Below are 13,566 nucleotides of genomic sequence, written 5' to 3'. Positions count from 1 at the left end.
ATACAGTAGCAGAATGCAAATATAAACGGGGTCTACTAGAAGACTAGTGAGAAGTTATCTACATAACATTTGTTTACAAGTTGCATCTGAAATCCAGTTTCCCTCCAAAATTCCAATGGAGCTCATTAGTTTGGCAGTTATATTCTGTCTCCTAAATACAGTACAGCCCCTTAACGACAGTTTCCAGAGCAACACACTTTTACCCCAGAAGCGTACAGCGCAGAGAGTCCTCAGCGTCTATAAATTGGCCTCTTCTGAAGGAAGCGCTCACTGAACACTTTCAGAAGAGGCAAACCTTTGACGTGCATTGCTAAAGGTGTGTTTTTGGTCTGTTGTTGGGTAGAAATACAATTTGATTCTCTAATTCCTGTAAAATGACTAGCTATCAATTTACTTTTGGCCTGGAAACTTGCATACACACACTGTTCAGTCATCAATTAGTGAGTTCCTGGGAAAATACCTTTCCAAATGAACAATCCCTTGGGAATCGAAGAAGAATTTGCTAATCAGGAGCCCAAGATGAGATCTGGTTATTAGCTTTGAGGATTTGCTGAATTTTTCAGCATCATTACTCCAGCCTTCAATGTCACATGATCCATCAGAAATTAATCTAATATGATTCATTACGTTTCAAGAAACATTTATTATTGTCGGTGTTGTGCATTTGTGCTTCTTTTTTTTTTTTTTGGTGAAAGACAACTTTCAGTATGATAAAAAGTCTGAATTTGAAAATTATTTTGCAACATTATAAATGCATTTACTGATATCCATAATTAACTTAATTTAATTTTGAAAATGTATTACTTTTTATAAAAAGTCTCACTAACTCCAAGCATTAGCATACTATTTTGATTTTCAGCATTAATGAGCATTGAATGAATGAAGACCATACATATATTTCAGGCTAATTGCTATAAAACTTAATACCAGGGGTCCCAATAATGTGTTTTATATTGAATATATAAATATATATATATATATATATATATATATATATATATATATATATATATATATATATATATATATATATATATATATATATATATATATATATATATATATATATATATATATATTATTGAATTCTGGAGCATGCATATAACTTTAAATTTGTACATTTTATATGATAGATCACAGTATTGTATATTAAACATTCACTACTCACACCACAGATTATTTTAACTAGACTAGTAGTTTTTATTGCTAGTTTAAATTCATTTTTAAATATATTTTATGGCTGTTTCCATATTAGTTTAATGTATTTATTTATTTATTTACACAACAATTCTGTCTGGTTCTTGATTTAGATTGGCTGATAGTCGTGCGATATTCTGCAATAACAGCACTCATACAGCCTCTACACCCTTGTGTATTACTCTGCTCTCATAGAGTGACAGCAGATCAATAAACTCACTACAGTTTGACAAACATTGCAGCTGTTGGACAACTTAATATACTGTTGAGGCTTTTTTAGTCGAGAATGTAGTTGTTTAGATTTTGACAATCAGTTTATTTATAAAGAGTGCCTATCTCAAAATACTTATAATTTAGAAGATTAAGCACGATGGTTGATGTTCTGCCACAAGATGGTGACCGAAACCACATAATAAGTCCTTAGGGGAGGAAAACCCCAGCGTAAATTTCATGCTACAGCTGATCATATAATTATTAAACAGGTAAGTGACAAAGTCAATCTCTCTCTTTTGTATGCTATAGTGCTGTATTTATTCCATAGTATTCTAGTAATGTTTGCTTGGCTTTGGCTTTTTCGATGTTAATTATTGTGATCTCTCGACTGCAACAGAGAATACTGGGAAATCTCTGCAGACTGATGGCATTTCATGCCGTTCAGCATTATAATCTTAAAATGTGAGCAAAATCAACCTGTTTTGTCATCGCTTTAGACATTACGCTAGAGAATCATTTAAACACTAGCTCTAAAGTGACATTGGTGAAGTAGCAGTGGTTTCAGCTATTCTGACCGTCAGCTGCAGATGTGAATGAATGGCAAAAGTAGTTCCTCATACAAAATTTTTAGACTCTGTTTGAGTTTTTATTTTATTTACAAGATTATGCCTTCAAACTGTTGTATAAACGCAATATTAAAGTCGCAGTGCGATGTGGCTGTATCTTGTCACTGGTGGGACAATAAGGCACTCTGCTTGTGACCTGGAGCCACTGCACGCCTCCCATCAGCACCAATATACAGTCATATTGCACTGCTACTCGTGTAATGTTGCTGATTATGTTTTAAAACGATCCACACATGGGGCGACGCAGTAGGTAGTGCTGTCGTCTTACAGCAAGAAGGTCGGGAGGGGGGTCGAACCTCGGCTCAGTTGGTGTTTCTGCGTGGAGTTTGCATGTTCTCCCTGCAATCGCGTGGGTTTCCTCAGGGTGCTCCGGTTTCCCCCAAAGTCCAAAGACATGCAGTACAGGTGAATTGGGTAGGCTAAATTGTTCGTAGTATATGAGTGTTTATGGATGTTTCCCAGTGATGGGTTGCAGCCGAAAGGGCATCCGCTGCGTAAAAACATGCTGGATATGTTGGCGGTTCATTCCGCTGTGGCGACCCCGAATTAATAAATGTACATGCATACATATATCTGCACGCACGCACCCACACACGCACACGCGCGCGCGCACACACACACACACACACACACACACACATACACACACATACACACACACACACACCTAAGCAAACCAACACAAGACACAGGTGTACATAATTAATGAGTAACCATGGAAACCAAACTAAAATCTACTTAATAAATCCCTCTTGAAAAGCATAACACATTTAAAAACAATAACAAATAAACAATAATGTTAACTCGATGTGTAAGAGGGTATTGTTTATGTTTGGTCATATAGATCATCTCCAGAGGCATTATTGCATGTTCCTGTTGGGGGAAAAAACAGCCTCTTAAATAATATCTTAGCTATGTTAATGTACAACAGACATGTGTTGGCACCATTAAGCAGATCGTTATATTTGGCAGTTCTTAACTGGCTTAACGGAGCAGCGCTGACCACAAAACAACCTCCATTTCATAGACGTGTCTAATAGTTTCCAAAAACAGACACTGCAAATCTTTCGTCAGCTTTTTCAAGCCAGAATCTGCTTCACAGCTTGTTTCGAAAACATAAAGCCGTACTATTCCACACAGATAACCCAAAAGCATCACACACTGTTCAGAAGCAATATCACATAACAATTGCTTTAGAAATAAATCTAACTCATCTGTTATTATGTGCAAATATACATGCTGATGCAACACTTCAGGCACACAATGACACGTCTCTGTCTCTCAGCCTTCAGGAAATAATAATACCCACATAAAAAGAAACAAGCAGATCAGTGTTCAAACTCAAGCTATTTTTAGGTGAGACTGCACGCCGGTCTGCGGCAGATAAGTGTTCATCTGATATCAGATTCCTTAAATAAAACCTGCAAAACTGTCAGGCACAGACAGGCTTAGGAAATGAGGCTTCAGTGTCATCTATCAGGTAATTTTATGCACGCAGAAGACGTTCGGTCTAGGTGAATAAACATTTACGCCACTTGTCACCACTTTCACTGATAATGAAGCTTCCTGCAAGTTCATTCATTTATTCATTCATTCTCCTTCGGCTTAGTCCCTTTATTCAACATGGGTCGTCAGAGCAGAATGAACCGCCGACTTAAGTAAATGTTTTACACAGTGTATACCCTTCCAGCTGAAACCCAGTACTGGGGCTTTCTGCAAGTTTAGTGAGTCAATTAGAGCTGATATTAGTTGACAGCGATCTCCTTCATTCTCTTTTGAGACTTAATATTTCTATTATTATTGGAGGTGTTAACTAGCTACACTCAAAACATGACTTGTGCTGCTTGTTCAAAGAATACATTTAAAATTAATTCATTCATTCATTTTTCTTTCGGCTTAGTCCCTTTATTAATCTGGGTTTACTACAGCAGAATGAACCGCCAACTGTTCCAGCATATGTTTTATGCAGCAGATGCACTAGCAGCTGCAAACTATCACAGGGAAACACCCTAATACCCCCATTCACACATATACACTACAGCCAATTTGATTCCCCAATTCACCTTATTCTGAAATGTGGTAGCGTGCCTGTTTTCGTGATTGTTTCAGAACTTCCTAGTCATTTCTCCCATAGGCCACTGAATCGGAATAATAAATGGCAGAAAACGGTCAAACTACTTTCTCTTCAAACAAATGTTTGCATGACTATACACACCAAGTAGAATATCATAATAAGGAAATATCAGTTTGCAACATCAAACAGCGAAATGAGCAGTTTTTTATGTCTAAAAATGAATTGAAGCGAATGAGACCGGAAGTCTCGAGCCAAAAACATTCAAATGACTGCGCCCGCTCGTCGGCAAAGAATAAGGTGAATAGCTCATGTCTTTGGACTTCTGGGGGAAACCGGAGCATCCGGAGGAAACCCACGCGAACACAGGGAGAACATGCAAACTCCACACAGAAATGCCAAACGACCCAGTCTGGGCTCGAACCAGCAACCCCCTGTAACAATTGACTAACATAGTATTTTTCTTTTCTATAACGGAAGTCAATGGTTACAGGTTTCTCAATATATATATATATATATATATATATATATATATATATATATATATATATATATATATATATTTTTTTTTTTTTTTTTTTTTTTTTTGTGTTCAACAATGAAATGAAACTCATGAAGTATGGAGTCACCTGATAGTGAGTGAATGGTGAGTACATTTACATTTTTGTCAACTATCCCTTTAAGACCTTAACCCTTGTGTATTCTTCAAATGTTCTACACTTTCGTTATGTTTGGGGCAGTTTTTGCCCCACTGATTTACATTATAGTGACATTTTTTGATTGGAAAGCCATCCCAGCAGGCACACGACATCATAAGACATTAAAATTAGGTTAGATTTAGATCATGATGCCAGGTTACCAAAATTTAATGTCTAGCCAGCGTCTAAGGACAACGTTATTTTGACGTCCATTAACGAGGTCAAATTACGCTGATATTTGGTTGATTTTAGGTTGTGTTGGAAAGTGACCAAGCTCCAACATCTGATAGATGTCATAGTGGTAACGTCCACACAACGTCACAACATCAAGGTGAAACATGATTAGACATTGATATTAGGTTGATTTTAGGTTGGACATTGACGTCGGCCTGGCTATGGGTTCTGACGTCAACCCGATAATTTCAAACAAAATCCAACGTCCCTATAATGTTGGGGTACAACGTCAATATGACGTCATGTTGACGTTCTGTGCCTGCAGAGATGACACCATATAATCCTGCACTCTTAATTACTGGTGGTTTTCCCTGTTGGGAAGCAAGGTTATTATAGTTAACTAAAACGAACAAAAAAACTAAAACTAAAATGTAAAATAATTGTCGTTAACTGAAATAAAAAATAAAACGAGAGTTTTTCGAAAAACTACAACTGAAACTGTATTGTGTTCATAAAAAAGCTAACTGAAACTAACTAAAATTATCGCAAAAACCTCCTTCGTTTTCTTATTTGTAAATGTATTTAATACATAATCTTACTGTATGCCTTTTATTACTAAATATAATTCGTGCTGCAGGTGTTTGACCCGTACGGCACCTCAGAGTCTGTAGTCCTGTTGCCAATGGCCAGATAGAGCCGGTTCTCCTACAGTCATCCTCACTGTTGGTCCCGCGACAAAAACAACGAGTGAACATGACAGCAGCACGGTGACAGCTTTAAAAACAAACACTTAAAACTATTACTTTAACACATTTGTGCCCAATAATGGGTTTTATTTCTGTATCGCGATTGCGAACTAATCTTTTTAACCAGATCTTCTAGGTGAACTGGTTGTACTAGTTCAGCAAATAGAACTAAATCATTTAAAACTATTTGCTTCCAGTAAGCACTTAACCACAAACTACTTACTTTTTAACAAGCCGAATGCTGTGTTCACACCAGACGTGGAACGCACGGATAAATCGCGCTATTCGCGCGTAAATTGCTGCGTGAACATTTGAGTTTACTCGCTTCATTCGCGTATCAAACCCCGCTTCATTCGCGTGTCAAATCCACTTTATTCGCGCATCAAATCCACTTCATTCGCGTGTCAAATTCACTTCAGAACAGACGCGGGTTCGCGTGGTGGGCAGGGCTTCTGTCCGTCCGGTGACTGTAGCTTCATTGCTAAATGGCTAACATGGATTTTATGAAGAAAATAACAGTGTTTATGTACTTTATGCAGGCTAAAAAAAAAACAGCGTCGATATGTTTAGGACCGTGTCTGAGTCCACTACATGCTTTCAGAGGTACATCCAGCTGTGTGAGCTCAAACTTCTCCAGAAACTTAACCTGGATCACGGAGGCTTTCAGCGGTGCTTCTGACAGAGCCAAGCCCAGTTTGATGACTTGTTGTCGGTGTCGCCTGGAGGGTTTCCCCCGGGACACCTTCAACAGGTTGTACGTCACAATCATGCCCCCACAAGAGCAAGTTTCTGATTGGTTAACCTGGTGCGAATGTCCGCTGAAGTTCAGATTTTCGAACTCGAGAGATTTGCGCGAAACGCACGTTAAGCGTGTCAAACGCGCAAAACGTTCAATTCGCACCGCGCCATTCGCGAAATTAGTGTCATTCGCACCGCGCCATTTGGGCGTTTCGTGCCGCAGGATGTCTCTCTAAATCACTCCTGTTTGACGCGCGTTCCGCGTCCTGTGTGAAGGCAGCATAATACTTCCCTCTGACTCTAAATAATCCAATATATACACTCATTCAGTTATTAGAATAGTAACGTTACACTGAGAAGCGGTGAACCATTAATACTGCACATGCGTGATTCAGTGAAACAAACCCGAACAGTAGCCTGCTGTGTGACTAAACTAAACTTGAACAACTGCAGCGTGGGTAAACCAAGGGCTTAAATGAGAAGATCTGATGAAAAACGCAAGTTTATTATTTCATAACAGACTATCGTAATGGAGTTTAAATAAGTGAATCATGATTCAGTTGGGTTTCAAAACTTCCTACTGTAAGACTTACTACTGTAGGACATTTTTCAGATCATGGTGATGTTTTAACTGACTGGAATGACTAATGCTGACAACATAATGTTGATTCCTCACATCCACGATAGAAATCTGAACTTCCCATCACTACTGTGTGTCTAACCTCAGAAGCAGCCTTGCACACACATTGTACTTGGGGCTGCTATCTTGTGGGCTGTTGTATTTGAATTTGAGGATGGGTAGATGGTTGTGGTAGATGATTGTGTTCATGTGTCCTCTAAATACATGTTTCAAAAAATGTATGACTGAGTTTTTATTATACAATATTTATCCTGTTGATTTTGAATCTTGCACCTAACAAATATCCTCATTTAGAAAAAAAAACTAATACTGAAACTAATAAAAACTAAACTAAAACCAAGTCATTTCAAAATATAGAAACTAATAAAAACTAGTAAATCTGCCTCTAAAACTAATTAAAACTAACTGAATTTGAAAACAAAAAGACAAAACGAAACAGAAACTAAAACCAATGAAAAATCCAAAACTTATAATCGTGTTGGGAAGAGGTAAACTGTCAATTTTACTGAATGTTATTATTATGGAAGTCAATGAGGCAAAAACAGCCACCAACATAACAGAAGGGTAGTCAATTTGCACAGAGTGTATTATTGAATTTTTGAAGATCCTTCCATTTACAGAAACACAGAGAAAGTTGTGGCCAAATAAAACTTAAAATCCCCCCAGAGTGGTTGAAAACATCCCCAAACAGCAAACAAGGCGTAATATACCTTTTAAAATGATATCCATAAGATATCACTGCAGCTTCTGCCTACATTCCAATATAAATACTCAGATGATAATAATAATAAAACGACCCCACCGCCGGCACTGACCTCCTCCGCAGTGCACGCTGCAGTCCTCCCAGCTGCTGTGGGTCCACAGGTACATGTGCTCGGGCTCCTTCACCAGATCACTGCTGTTCTCCTGAGAGTGGTTCAGAGCCACCGTATACTCATAGTGGATCCCATACGTCTGATCATGGAACAGCAGAACCTGCAGAACCAACAAAAGTCAGTCAAGAGCTTAGATAAAGCATTTCGTTCATAGAAGCAGGCTCCAGTCTGTGAGTAAATTGTTGCAATTTTTTTTTTGACTGCTAATGCTACTACATTCTGTGAGAGGTCACACTGCTGCCACTATTGTGTTATTGATGACATTGAGAGGCTGTTTACATCTGGTCACTTTATGCATTTTTTTTTGTTTTTGAGACTGCAACGCACAGCTAATCAGGTTGTGAAAAGGAAAGGTGTAAGTGCGCTCTGAAATGCATTCAAGGCGGAAATGAATCCAATCGCTCAGACCACTTCAGGGGTTGTTCTGTGACACATTCCAGGCTAAACTAAACACGTCTAAATGCATCTACTTGTGTGGTTTCAGCAACCAGATTGGACTTCTCCTAGAATGTGAACAAATAAACATGAGCATGTTATAGGCTAAATGGACGTTATAGTCTATAGGTTCTCAAGGTGAATGGGTACCTTGGCTCTGAAGTTCAAACAACAACAAAAAAATAAGGTCAAGAATCTTGGAGTGACTCTGGAGTCAGATCTGAGTTTTAATAGTCATGTCAAAGCAGTAACTAAATCAGCATACTATCATCTCAAAAACATAGTAAGAATTAGATGCTTTGTTTCCAGTGAGGACTTAGAGAAACTTGTTCATGCTTTTATCAGCAGCAGGGTGGATTACTTTAACGGCCTCCTCACTGGCCTTCATAAAAAGACAGTCAGACAGTTACAGCTCATCCAGAACGCTGCGGCCAGGATTCTGACCAGAAGCAGGAAATCAGAGCACATCACACCTGTCCTCAGGTCTTTACACTGGCTCCCGGTTATATTCAGAACAGATTTTCAAATATTATCACTGGTCTATAAATCACAAAATGGCCTTTGACCTCAATACATTACAGCTATGCTCACTGAATACAAACCCAACAGATCACTTAGATCTTTAGGATCAAGTAAATTAGAAATTCCAAGAGTTCAGTCAAAGAGGGGTGAATCTGCTTTCAGCTACTAAAAGTGCCCCTTGAAAATAATTTCTGGAATCAGCTTCCACAAATGTTCAGATGTGCTCCAACATTAGGCACATTCAAATCAAGACTGAATTTAGTTCAACTTTAGCTGTGCCTTTATTGAATGAGCACTGTGCTACGTCCGACAGATCTCACTATTGTCTTTCTCTTCTTTTATAACATGTTTTAACACATTTTAATCTGTTTTTTTTATTATCGTATTATACTTGGCTCTTTTATTCCTGTCTATGTAAAGCACTTCGAATTATCACGATGTATGAAATGTGCTATATAAATAATCTTGCCTTGCCTATAGACTTAGAATATATAGCTAATCCCAAGGCAGTGACAATGCTACAGAAAACGCTTGGTTCATTTAATTTTTCCATTACATTCTATTTTTGATCAGCCATTACCCATAAAATCATAAAATTTCAATGATAATGTAATATCAGACACACACACACACACACACACACACACACACACACACACACACACACACACACACACACACACACACACATACACGTACAGCTATCTTTATGGGCACTTCCCATAAATAAAGATAATGCTTATTTTGTACAGACTGTAAAGTCTCTCTCTTCTCCAGCCTCATCCCTAAACCCAACCTTCACAGGAAACGATCTGCATTTTTACAATTTTAAAATACTTAATTCTGTGTGACGTATGAGCGGTTTTCTTCTTGGGGACCAAAAACAACAACAACAAAAAAGTCTCCGCAAGGTAAAAATTCACTGGTAATGCTATTGACCTTATTCTAAAATGCGGAAGTGCGCCTGTTTTCGCGATTGTCTTAGAACTTCTGATTCAGTCGCCTATGGGAGAAATGACTAGGAATCAAACTACTACTAACAGTCAAACTACTTGCTCTACAAACAAATGTTTGCATGACTATACAGACCAAGTAGAATAATATAGCAAGAAAATATCAAATTGCAACATCAAGCAGCGAAACGAGCAGTTTTTAACGTCAAAAAAATGAATGGAAGTGAATGAGACCGGAAGTCTCCAGCCAAAAAGATTCAAATGGCTGCGCCCGCTCGTCGGCGGAGAATAAGGGGAATAGTTCTGGAGAAATTTGCTCTCACACACACACACACAAAAACCAGAGGGACCAACAGTATCAACGCAAACCAACATAAGACACAGGTGTACATAATCAATGAGTAACCATGGAAACCAAACTAGAAACTACATAATAAATTCATTTTGAAAAGCATAAGGCGCATACTGAAAAAGCCAAATTGTGTGTGATTTCTGAACCGTCTTCCTCATGGGGACCAAAAAAGAAAATGATCCCTTTGGGGTAAAAATTAACTGGTATTGCTATACCTGTAAGGACACACGCCATCATGATTTTGCCAATTAAGATGCCATCCTGGATTAACATCTATGTTGATCCTGGAACATTCCTTTTGTTCCAAAATGTAATCCATACCCATTCCCTATCCCTGTAAATTATTCCCAAAATCAGAGGGGAATAACAGTTGGATAACAATCATGTAGAAGTATTAACCGTAAACCGTAACGTTGAACATCTGTCACAGTGTAGAAGTGAAAAAAGACACTGTGACATACATATATTACACTCACACATAAAATGCATACACTTCTAAACATGGTCCGATTGCCTGCAAACGAAATGTATGCACGGATGGTTGTAGTGTTATCAGTGTATTGTGCATTTGTGTGCCCATATCATCTTCCCATACACACTGAAATAACCTCAAACACGTTCTTTTCAACCCTTATTTAGTAGCAAAACATAGAAAGATTACATAGACTTACCGGTTTCCATTCCTCAGCACCAAACCTGTTCAGAATTCAAACAATGACATTTATACAGTCTTTTCCCGCCTTCACTTCAGAGCGGCCATTTTAGATGACATCATCAGGGTCACGACCCCCTGGTCAGTGATGAAAAATCACTGTTCTGTTGTTTATATTTGCATTGGTTGTTTGTTGTGTTGTATTTTGAGGTTTGTATGTATAGTTATTTACTTATATTAATTTATACTTTTGTTTAATGCCTTTTTATTATTATTTTTTTTTGTCTACATGTTACCTAGTGGTGGGCAAAGCGAGGCTTCGTCAAACACTGAAACTATCGAAGCAAATGTGTCGAAGCTTCGAAACGTTTCGAAACACCACTCTACGGTGACACCTAGTGGTCATTGTATTTGTATTTCACTGAAACAGCTTCAGCGAAGAACAGTTGAGCAAATTGAGGCATCAAACCCCACTTTGTAGCCTGGAATCATCAAATGGTTTAGTTGAGCGGTTAGAGTTTGTGACTACCATGCAGGAATAATAGGTTCGAATCCAGACTGACATAATTGTTTTGAAATGCTTTATTACCAGTTGGTAATGCTTTGTTATTGTATCGTTTTGTTTCAACATTGCTCTGACATACGAATAAACACCTTGTAAATAAATTTGTATTGTTTTGTTCATAAAACAGGGTTGTTACTAGATCAGATACAGTTGTGGCCAGAAGTTAACAATAATTATTTATATTATTAATTAAATTTCCCATTGTATTTTATTAGCGTCTATCCAAAACCTAAACCCATCACAGTACTGTAAAACAATAAATTATTGTTTTACAATGTTACAAAAATGATGCTAAATTGATGGCATATCCACAGCTGTATTCTATGTAGGCTACACCATAAAACAGTAACATTATTAAAATACATAAAATCTGGATTTTGGAGTATTTGTACTAGTCGAGATTCGAACCCAAAACAAATTTGGCATAAAGTACCAATGTGCACACGCACGGTCCACTAGGCCATATTAGACAGAGACATAAATAAGATCATGCAAGTCAAATGCAGATTCTCCGGGTCTTGAAACGCCTCTGAAATGATCGATGCTTTGAATCGCTTTTGTCACGTGACCTGGGTGTTTCGGATCATGCTTCGGTGCAGTGTTTCGAAACACTTGCGCTTCGGGATCTCGACACTGTGTCGAAACGTCAGTTTCACGTCAGCCATCCCTAATGTTACCCAACAAACTGTAAAATGGTATAACCCTTGGGCAGAGCTAATAATATAAAACGGCCCCAAACCTTCACACGACTAGTGGTGGGCAAAGCGAGGCTTCGTGAAACACTGAAACAGTCGAAGCAAATGTGTCGAAGCTTTGAAATATTTTGAAACCCCACTCTACGGGGACACCTAGAGGTCATTTAATTTGTATTGCACTGAAACAGCTTCAGTAAAGAACAGTTGAGCAAATTGAGGTATGAAACCCCACTTTGTAGCCTTGAACCTACAAGTGGTTTAGTCAAGCGGTTGAAGTTTGTGACCACCAAGGTTAAAACAATTATTTTGAAATGCTTTAATATCAGTTGTTAATGCTTTGGTCTTGTATCGTTTTGTTTCAACATTACCCTAAACCCAACCGTCACAGTACTGTAAAAATATTAATTATTGTTAGGTGTACATAATCAATAAGTAACCATGGAAACCAAACTAGAAAGTATTTAATAAATTCATTTTCAAAAGCATAAGGCACATCTTTAAAAACAATAACAAAGCAAATTCTGTTAACTAGATGTATCAGAAGGTATTGCCTATGTTTGGTCATCCAGATCATCTCCAGCAGCTTGTGAACAAGCGTTCGCTCGGATTTTGAGTGGCTACCAAAATGCCGTGAGGAAACAGTGATCGCTTCCATTCATTTCCCATAATCATTTCCAGGGACAGGACGAGACTCTGGCCTCCAGCACAACCTTTACTTGATCACAAGATCCATCTCATGAGAGCCATTTCCCTCACTTACTGTGCAGAGCGTGGAGGTTAACAGGCCCTCCAAAAGAGCCGTCTCGCCATCAGCCTGTCAGTAATGACCTGAATGAAACACACTAAACACGGAAGGGCACAACCAAACGGAGAAACAGACAATCTAAACGCTCAAGATGTAGCAAATATACCACCATCAACCTCATCAAAAGGTTTCCAAGGTTAAGGTCACCCTAAAACCAAAGTAAAGCAATGAAAATAAAACTTTTTTAGAACTACATATTTTTTGAATGTGTTGATACATTGAATTCAATAGTATTATTATCATCATTATTATACACTCAGAAATTAAGTTTGCTTTTTGTTCAAACTACTTATTTTAAAAGAGCTGAAAAAACAAAATTTGTGATTTTTTTTCAACCCAGGCTCATTCTGATTGTGTACCCCTGTATACATTTCTGGAGAGCAGCAAATTTGTCCACGAAACTGCTTTTTTTTGCAGTTTTTGTTTTCACTAATCCACCAGAGGCCGCTGTGTACGCTTTTTGATTTCTCAAATTTTTCTCACGAGTGCCATTCGTGCCTGCTCTTTACACGTAAATCCACCAGAGGCCACTGTTGTCTGGCTGACAGACTGACCAATCAACTGACCCATCATCCTCCTTCCTTAAACCCAACCAATAGTGTTTTCAAA

At 38.1% G+C, this 13,566-nt stretch overlaps 1 protein-coding gene across 5 annotated transcripts in view; it reads right to left on the bottom strand.

Moving 5' to 3' along the window:
* adamts17 (ADAM metallopeptidase with thrombospondin type 1 motif, 17) overlaps positions 1–13,566 on the bottom strand; it is a 334,091-nt gene that overhangs the window by 70,282 nt on the left and 250,243 nt on the right. For all 5 annotated transcript variants that reach the window (XR_012383118.1, XM_073908056.1, XM_073908057.1 and 2 more), the window contains one exon: positions 7,919–8,078. Coding sequence is in view for 4 of the 5 variants with exons in the window: in XM_073908056.1 (XP_073764157.1) it covers positions 7,919–8,078 (160 nt within the window). In the remaining variant the exon portion in view is untranslated. The remainder of the gene's footprint in view (positions 1–7,918; positions 8,079–13,566) is intronic.

The sequence above is a fragment of the Danio rerio genome, chromosome 7 (genome assembly GCF_049306965.1).
Source record: "Danio rerio strain Tuebingen ecotype United States chromosome 7, GRCz12tu, whole genome shotgun sequence".
In the NCBI taxonomy this organism is placed as follows: Eukaryota; Metazoa; Chordata; class Actinopteri; order Cypriniformes; family Danionidae; genus Danio; species Danio rerio.
Note: the sequence above shows the minus strand (reverse complement) of the source record. Positions and strands in the feature narration are given on the sequence as shown.